At 39.8% G+C, this 9,692-nt stretch overlaps 1 protein-coding gene across 5 annotated transcripts in view; it reads right to left on the bottom strand.

The window, feature by feature from the left end:
• Positions 1-5,949, bottom strand: part of gtf3c3 (general transcription factor IIIC, polypeptide 3) — an 18,001-nt gene extending 12,052 nt beyond the window's left edge. For 3 of the 5 annotated variants that reach the window (XR_011685330.1, XR_011685329.1, XM_071464572.1), the window contains exons 1-10: positions 5,632-5,947; positions 5,286-5,361; positions 4,366-4,688; positions 4,159-4,282; positions 3,806-3,997; positions 2,680-2,845; positions 2,246-2,393; positions 1,999-2,158; positions 593-693; positions 263-434 (exon numbers count right to left, since the gene is read on the bottom strand). Coding sequence is in view for 3 of the 5 variants with exons in the window: in XM_071464572.1 (XP_071320673.1) it covers positions 263-434; positions 593-693; positions 1,999-2,158; positions 2,246-2,393; positions 2,680-2,845; positions 3,806-3,997; positions 4,159-4,282; positions 4,366-4,688; positions 5,286-5,361; positions 5,632-5,724 (1,555 nt within the window). In the remaining 2 variants the exon portion in view is untranslated. Of the gene's footprint in view, positions 1-262; positions 435-592; positions 694-1,998; positions 2,159-2,245; positions 2,394-2,679; positions 2,846-3,805; positions 3,998-4,158; positions 4,283-4,365; positions 4,689-5,285; positions 5,362-5,631 lie in introns of all 5 variants that reach the window. The other 2 variants (XM_071464575.1, XM_071464574.1) reach the window with 2 other exon arrangements.
• Positions 5,950-9,692: the final 3,743 nt, after the last annotated feature.

Below are 9,692 nucleotides of genomic sequence, written 5' to 3'. Positions count from 1 at the left end.
TAATTAAATTTTAACAAAAATTATTTTACAAGAAGTTTAAAGCTTGAGAGCTATTTTCACAAGTTTGTCCAAAAACCTTTTTTTAAATTCTCCTTTGAATTTAAATAAAATATGTACAATATTAGGTGTATCATTATTATTCATATTTCCTTACACAAAAAGAATTTGAGAAGAATTCAATTTTCAGCTGGACTTTAAAGTACCTTGCATGTTCATCCAATCTTCATTTTAAATATCCGAGTCACTTTAATGTTGGTCTTACCTGCGTGTCGGAGCCAGATAACAGCCAAGTTGTACTTGTCTGATATGACGAGGGCAGACAGCAGAGGCAGAGCAGACATGTACTCGCCCTCCTCCAGGTAGGCTTCACCTACATCTAGGTACAAGTCACCAATCTCCTCTGGACTCTGCTCCATCAGCGATGGCACCAGGCTCTAAGAGTCAGTAGTATAGAGTGATAGAGAGAGATATTTGTTGTCATTTTCAGTCTCTAAAAAGTTAAGCACACTGCTCTAGATAAAGATTAGGTTAGCTATTCCCAATAATGCAACTTTATTACTCATACTGTTAAAGCCTTGTAAGTTCTGTTTACCTCCAGGGGTGTGTAGACATGCAGGTGTATGAGGCAGACAATTAGCTTGGCCCTAAGGTCCACTGGGACAGAGTCTGGTACCTGTACATATTTAATTGCACCTGTACACAAACACACAAAAAAATCAGTGTTAATACTGTATCTTCCAAAAATACCAGCTATGATTACAGTTTCTATGGGGAAGGAGAGGAGTGTGGGAGTTGTAGGAAAACTCACAGCTAAGGTGAGAAAACTAGCTAAATTTCTAGAATAACAGAACAAACCACAATGAACCTTTGAAAATCAGGTGACTCTTGCTTTGTTGTTCATTTGTCTCACTGAAGTTGAAGGATGATTTCTACTAGGGCTGAACCATATGCAAAACTACAATTACTGCCTTGCAACTGTATGACCCGCCACTCAAACTTGTTTCAGACTACACCCCTGTTTATCCGGAGTCATATAAAATATTAACCATTTTGTAAAATTTTGTGATAATTGCTATGTCAAGTCTTAAGTAATAGTTAAAAGGTGTTTTTTGAGGTCACACTAACCTTGACCTTTGACCATTAAAATCTACTCAGTTCGTTCTTGAGTCCAAGTGAATGTTTAAACCAAATTTTAAGAAATTCCTTTAAGGTGTTATGGAGATATTTCTTCAAATCTGAAGAAGTTTTGTCAAGGCGTTACTCAGATATCGTGTCCACAAGAATGGGACAGGTGGTTGGACAACCCAAAAACAATATGCCTCTGGCTGTCATTGGTGAAGAGGCTTAAAAACATATAGCAATTTTGGAGATGGTGTCTGCTATGACTTTTAAGAAATGGTCATGGCGTCAGCGCTAGTTGGTGCTCCAGGGTCCCTCTCTTCAGGCACAGAGTGCAAGCTCTTGACTCTGTCATCACTGCAGCCGAAACAGTTGAATGGGCTTGGGTCTATGTTGTAGACAGTCTGAATTAGGAATTTTATTTGATGGGGTACGGCTTTCAAAAGTTCAGCCCATAAGACTTTGCACTCCACCACTTGCTCCCATCTTATACAGGTTCCCTGCAGTCATTCCAACCTTTCTTGATACCAGCCTGAGAGACTCATAGGTCACAGGGCAGATGGTATTACAGCACAACCCTAGTATTGGTCAGAACAAATTTTTCATTCAGGCTGCTGATGGGGAGCTTCAACCTGTTGTTCTGCCTGTAAAAAGCAATACTGCTCAATAATTGTAGAACATAGGCAGTTCCAACCACTTCCTTAGGAACCTGCTTGACCTTCACTCGGAGCGTTGCTGTGTCTCTCAGGCTGCATTTATACACCTTTCCCAGGCCCTTCAGTGGTTTCTCACTGATGGATGGTATCTGGGTACTGGCAAATGCAAAAACAAATGTTGAAAAACATTTGCATACTGTCTGACATTTTTCCAGTCACTCACCAATATCTTCTATTTCTTCTACAGTCTTTGCACCTTCTTCATTCTTCTTCTCCTGCTCCTGAGTTGCCTTTTCTGCCCCATTCTCTTCTTGTGTTGGTACCGTGACATCTGATGTGGATTCAGCCCTGACCAAAACAATTCCTGCAAACTGGACCAGCACCTAGGAAAACACACACACACAATGTATGTGTATTTTACAACAAAAAAATAATAATAATTTGCTTTCACTACACACAGAGAGGTGTACCTGCATGGCCTTGCTGTACTGGTGGCTAGCGATATAGAGCTCAGCTGCCATGTTGATGAAGTCATCGCTAACCAAGCCGGGGTGTCGTGCCAAAGCTTCCTGTGTCACACTCAGAGCTGAGGGCAAGTCATTACTCTCATAGTAACTCCTAAACAGGACACACACACACACACACACACACACACACACACACACACACACACACACACACACAAATATGAGTTCTTTTAAAGAAAAAAAAAACTGCTGTGTTTCACAGGCTTCTCCAAAAACAACCAATATGTCTGAGAGTAAAAACCTGTGATGTCTTATTTTAGTGAAGAAATCCTGCTTTCATTAAGGCTTTGTGACACAGTTTTATATATAGACACGCAGATTGAAATAGTATGTTGTATGTGTTGGCTGTTACATTCTGTGTCAGTGTGTATCTGTACTTGGCCATGTCCTTGGACAGCTGCATGAAATGCTCTCCATCCTCCATCGGCAGCAGTAACAGGATCCTGCGGTAGCCATCCATGCACTGCTTGTGCTCACCTAGACGCATGTGGAGGCTGGAGCGCTCCCACAGATAGCGTACATTGGTAGGGTCATACTTGATGGCTGTCAATCAAAACAGTCAAACAGATAAGAGCGCGATTTCCCTTTCCCAAAATGGTACTGAAGAGTAAAGATGTGACACTTATATTTAATATGGGACAATTAATGAATGTGTTTCAGCTACAAGCCATCATTAGAGTAAGAAACAGCTGTAAATCTGACAACACATACATGCGGTTAAAATATGATTGCTTAATGAGGTACATTTGTGAATGAACTAGCATGTATGTTCTTCAGGATTGTCTTTTACTCCATGTATGAAATATGAAGCATGGTGTATGCGTCTTGGATTTTGTGCTTTTTTATTATAACTTCTGCTTACTATTTCTAATTGTGCATCAGTTAGATTGTGGTGATTTATGTAAGAGTTTGCTCTTGAATGTCTAGTTTTGTTGTGCTGTTGCTGCTGACGTGTAGCCACGCCCACTAATGTGGTTCATTCACAGATGTACCTCATCAAATAATCATGTTTTAACCTCAGCTGTATATTGGCTGATTTACCACTGTTACACTGATGATGGTTTATGGTGGAAACACATTCATTGATTGCCTCGTATTAATTACTATTCAAGAGTAAGTGTCAGCATCTTCTTTACCTTGTTGACTCAGCTACAACTGTGCACCTGATACAGTAACCTACTCAGGGTATGGAGTTGTGCACAGTGTCATTGTTTTCTTAAGACATTACGCATTTCGTAAATTTACTCCTGTTTAAGATGTCCAAAAAACTGATTTATGTTGCTGCCTTTGTAATTAGAAATGAATTCAACTGAAAAAAATTCTACAGTGAAAACTAAATTAACATCTGTTAAGATTCTTTGTCATCCAGATCATGATTATCTAAGAGAAGCTGAATCAAGGGCAACTAGATTTGGTTGTAGAAAATCAAAAGTATTAAGAAAGTTTTTAAGTACGTACAACCAAGTCCAGTTGCTTTTGGGAAAGTGACATGATCAAATTTACCTTTGGTGTAGCAGACAATGGCCTGTCGGATGTTGTCCTGCTCCAGAGACATTTCAGCCAGTCGGATCCACTCCTCACAGTCTGAGGGGTTCAGGTGGGCAGCGATCAGACTGAACTGCAGTGCTTTGTCCATGTCGCCATCATCCTCATAGATCATAGCCAGTGTGGAGAAAGGCTCATAGGCCAGAGGAGCTGCAGGATAAGGGAGAGGAGTATAAAGTCTCACCGGAGACAAGTTATGAAAATCACTGTCAAAACATTTCTAGACCTAAAGGGAATATATAGAGGCCTATCTGCCTGTGAGATCATGTAAAACTGGAGAATTCCAAAAACACACTGAGATTGTTTCATACCCTGTCTTATGATCTCCATACACATCAAAATGGCGTCGTCTTTCTCTCCTCTGGCGTAGCGGATGTTGGCTTCACCCATGAGGCCCCTCAGAGCTCGGGGCAGCTTGCTGCGATGACGCCTCTCCTGAGCAGAGTCAAAACTAACACACATTAAGAGCTGGAATTCACACACCTGCAGTAGATACAGTTGCTCATCATCCTCGTCACCTTCATCATCTTCTTGTTTTCTCGGTTCAGCTCCATCTCCAGTGCAAACACATCTCCCACTGTTGGATCCTCCGCCTCCTCCTCTTTCTTCTTCCTCCTCCCCGCTCCTCTCCCTCTTCTCCCTCCTCGCCTCTGCCTCTTCTCTGCCTGTTCCAAGTCTGCCTTTATCCCCTCCTCCTCCACCTTGTAATCCTCATCATCTTTGTCATCAACATAGCTCAAACTGTCCTCCTCTTCCTCCTCCTCTTCAGAAGATGGTGGTTCTGGTGTTTCTCCCAGCATGGAGGCAAAGGCAAGCTGGACCCCTGGGCTGACTCCCTCTTCTGCCAGGAGAGGAGAGTTGTGTCAGGTGATGTCCTCAACAGGATTTATATGTTCTAGTATTTTTTTTCCAAGTAATCAAAGTTATTTGGTAAAAAAATAACAACTGTGCTTTTCCTACTTTGACACCTCAAAATGTCTGCTACTAGCAGAAGAAATGTTTTTTCCCCCAAGGTTTTGCCTCTCTGGCTTCATTAAGGTTGCATCTAATGATTATTTTGAGTATCATTTAATCTTTAATTATTTTTTGTTTAACTGTGTCAGAATAGTAAAAATGCCCTGAATTTCTTAGGGTTAGGTTTAGGTTGAGGGTTAGGTAACAAACAGTATGATTCCAGTTTTATCATTCGTTAAGAAAATTCAAGTCTGCCAAATGAGAATGAGTTGACTACACTGAATAAAATGTTATAGTTTTAACATATCAATTTTTTTCTACTCCAACTTAAGCCTCTCGCTGCAGATATATTGAATGTGAACTAGCACACATTTCTATTTCTAGGGCCACTGGATTACAATATAGGCTCTGCTCTCTAATTACCCTCTCTAATAATAATAGTAAAAGAAGAGAACTTCCAGAGTAAGCCAGATATTCATTTTACCAATTTTCCCCGCGATGTGTGCCGAGGTGGAGGGCTGAGCATCATCCTCCACATCTTCAGTCAATTCCTCTGACTCCTAAGACCGGACAGAAAACATTGACTTTATGTCATCCCCTCCAACAATGCATCCTTCAGAAGAGACATAACACTCAATCTAGCTGCCACTGTATGTGGTAGTGGTATAGTCCCACATACAGTGGCAGTATACCACTACCACAAACAGTGATTTACTTTGAAGCTGATACTGCGACAGCTAACAAGCTAACTTAGCCCCCAGGCTCTGTCCCGAACAGAACTCCTGAACAAGATTTCCAGGCATCAACCTTTACCAGAGTTTGGAATTTACCTTTGCCCTTCGTTCGTCTCTCCTTCTATCAAATTCCTCAAAAGTAATCCTTCCCTCCAGGTAGTCTATAAGCTCAGCACTGAAGCCTGACATATCTGTCAGTTACTCCCTTTGTCTCCGGCTGAAGCTGACTGACAAGAGCTGGACAAGAGATGCTTCTTCGAACCTACTGCGTCAGACCACGCTGCAGCACTCATATACCAGAGAACAAACAGAAGAGAGTAGTGAACATCCTGAATACTGTCGACTGCACTTCAAACAAACGCCATTCGCAAGCACGCTGAACTACCGTCACGTGAACCACTGTAACTTCCGGTTTGGCTTTCACAAAACGATATGCCAATAATCTTTGGACGACATCTAGTGGTGGAAAATGAGACTGTGGTCTCAATCTCAGCCTCGGTGGTACTGTTGAAGTACCATATCCCCCCCTACACTTTAAAATGTGTTTTGTCTATTACTAGTATTTATTTCTTAATTACATTCAGGATCACTCAAATATTTATATGTGAGATAGTATTTCTCCGTCAGTTTACAATAAACAATAGGCCTGACATCAGGATTTCAGTTTGTTAAATCACAAGTTCAAATATTCAGCCTTACCTGAAACCACCACACCAAATCTTACTAACCCCGCTCAGGAAGCAATATAAACCCTACCCTTTTCCCACCAAACCACTATGTATGTTAATGCATACATAATAAAGTGTGTATTGTGAAGCTTTGTTGCCCTAATTTACTTTATTTTGTTACTGCTTAGATTAAGTTTATATGCAGCTGTGTTTGGGGTTTTTTTACTTTATGGATGTAATATCCTTTCATGTGTACAAAAAATCATCCATCCCTCCATCCACTGAGTGACACAATAAACTGTTAGAATGGTCGTTGGATCCTTGAACAGCCAAGTTCCACATTAATATGAAGCATTGATGTTTGTATTGACATCACCGTTGGTATTATTGTAGTTAAGGACAGTCATTAGTACAATTCTAATAACAGGATATCATTTCAAAACACATTATGTCATTATGCAGTTTCTTTCCACCACCAGTAGGCGTCTTCATCGTCAATGAAGAGTCGGTCTTTATTGGGGACACTTCCATTACAACAGGGGTGGGCAAGTACATTTGGCCTCGGGCCAGTTTTTTCCTAACCCATTATATGGTGGGGCAGAACGTAATCAAAGGCTAGTTTTAAGGAACTGATTGATAAAAACGCAACTTAAATTTAATCACATATATATGTTTGACTGATTAATTAAATTGATGTTTTTCCTCATATCTAATCATACAGTAGCTTATATCTCCTATTTCAGAGGCCTGTCAAGCAAGCGAAAGAACCTAGAACTTTCTGTCAGAACTTTTCATAATAAAAGGTAAAAGCTTGCTTGAACTATAGATTTAAAGAAAAAACAAACATTTTGTGCTTTTATTTTGTAGACAAAAATCGCTGAAGAGATTCTGTAGGTAACTGTTACTGGAATGACGGAGACCTATTGTCGAACCAGGCGCTGTGCACTGCTCCTGATGTGACACCTGTCATTCACTCTCAACGTGGATGAAAGCATAATGCGCATCTTCAGGAGGGAGGAGACTCTCTGTTTTTATAAATTTATATTTTAATCTCTAACTTATGAGGGAGTAAATAACAAATGACTTCAGTCTCTTGGAGATATAAATGTACACCGAATAACAGGATTGTAAATCTTGATCCAAGCAGATAAACATTGATGAAGTTCACCAGCTAAATGACCACAGTAATAAGAAACAGTTATATTTCTGGTTCTGAAACAGCCTCCAGGGTTTTGATTGTTTCTAAATATTTGTATGAGAAACCGCCTCGGCCAAAATGTAATACTTCACTTGTACATACATAAATGCTGGTATTAAGCACTTGCACATGCAAGCATACTATAGCTAATGCGTACTGTATGCCAGTGGAATCACAGTAAAATTTATGCAAGTGAAGTGTGGATCGTGCCAGTCTGAGCTCCTCTGGATAAGGAGAAGGAGCAGTCGACTCTCCTGTTGGTGCTGAAACGTGTGGATTTTTGAATGGGATTGAATGGGACCACAGATGATACATTGGCAGTGACTTCACAGCGAGTGAATGTCAGGAACGTCTACCGTGTGGATGTCAAAGCAGCTTATATGTAAAGCTTATATCTGAGGAGATAGAGCCCGGAGGTCGTGGTTTGATCCCGGCTCAGCTGGTCCTCATCTCGAATTCAGAGCGTAGGTCTTTTACTTTCATTGATCTGATATATCATAGTTATTGTTATTATAGTACTAATAATATACTTATAGTAACACATTTTGTGTATGTTTATCATTAATAATAAATTTTAAAAATCACAAGAACTGATTAGTTTAGTTTTTATTTTCAGCCTTCAGTTATATTTAATGTACACACCAGGCAGAAGATGGTGGGGAACTTAGATTATATACAAACTCTTGACTCTCCCAGCTGGTCTGAGAGCATCTGGGTTTCTTTGAAGAACTTATCTGGACTACTTTGGTTGCCCCTTTCCCACCATGGAGCTAATCAGGTTGAGTGACCAGAAAAAGGATGGATGGACCTTATTATCCATCTTAGTTATGACAATATAAACTATTTCCTTCACTGATCACAGACAATGACATCATTTTGAGTCATAACATTAGCAAAAAAATTAATTAGAATTAAGTTCTGAATTTGTTCTTGTTTCCACAAGCTCGAGCTAGCAAGAGATCCAGGAAAGTAAAGAATTCAAAAATATAACTAACATGAAAAAGTGCAGAAAATTGCTGTAATTAATATTACATACGTGTAATGATGTCACAAAGTTCTGGAAACGTTTTTAAATTCCTGTCTTTATGAGTACGAATTGGGGCATGCTGTTATACATGTTTCCACAACAGTAACTTTATGTTATAAAGCTTTACATGGAAGCACTATCAACAGTTAGGCCTAACTGTCTCAGGTTGTCAAAACATAGTATTCAGGGACTAATGATGAACTCAACAGCCAGGAGGCATGAATGGATGTGCTGCTTACTGATGATATAATATTTTCTGGCACAGTTTTTACTGTTTTATTTCATTCCTCATTTAAAAAAACAACAACAAAAGGAACCAAAAAACATGTGGTCCATAGCAAGTATACTCATACCTGGTCATACAGAATATGCTGAACACACTGAATTATTATACAGTCTTTGTTGCATTTGTTGTTTTATTTGCATATGCATGTATAGAAAGGATTTAATTGCCTATTAATATTTTATATTCCTACCCATCTGATATATTACCCCATAGTATATTTGTTTATTTGTATTGATCTATTATAGTATATTCTTTTTTCTGCCTATTCATTATAATAATATTCCAAAATAATATTTCTAAATATTATATTTATATCCATCCACAGTCTCGTAATGAAGGCTGGGGACTCAGAGCAGACTTCATAATTTGGGCTTTGTCCTGCAAGTCTTTCTTTCTCCAGTATTTCTTTATTTCTTTATTTTCTTCTAAAAACAGAAAAAATGAAATGTGAAACTAACGATCATACTAACCTACATAACGTTATCAAGCAATGGCTACTCAATCATATTCACACACCCGCTGTCAACAAAGCACTATTAACTAGGCTACCCTGAGCTACAGGTATGTTGCTACAGAAAATAATATCCATTCTGAACGTAAAATCTGTGTGCTAAATAACTTGACTAGTTGTACAACATCGTCATATGTTGTAAGTCTCTCTCTTTCACACATCATGCTTCATCTGTTTCTTGTTCTTAACTTTATTTCGCAGGTCCTCCATTGGCCGATTGTCCGTTTGGGGGTGTAACCGATCGGGCTACGTCACGCCCCGATCACGCCACGCCTTCTGGGGGGTGTAACTGGATTGTCAAATCGCACCCACACCCCGATCACGCCACGCCCCCTGGTCTTCAGGCTGCAGCCGGACCCTATTAGGTGTGGTGGTGAGGGGGCGGGCAATTCACTGGCACAGACCGATCTTTCATCAACCAATCGCTGTGACTCGTGCAAGCAAGATCATCCATGGGACTTGACGTC

This window comes from Trachinotus anak, unplaced genomic scaffold, assembly GCF_046630095.1.
Source record: "Trachinotus anak isolate AG129_WGS33_773 ecotype Australia unplaced genomic scaffold, CSIRO_AGI_Tana_v1 ptg000026l, whole genome shotgun sequence".
NCBI classification, from domain to species: domain Eukaryota; kingdom Metazoa; phylum Chordata; class Actinopteri; order Carangiformes; family Carangidae; genus Trachinotus; species Trachinotus anak.
The sequence above is the reverse complement of the archived record's forward strand: the minus strand, read 5'-3'. Positions and strand labels throughout refer to the sequence as shown.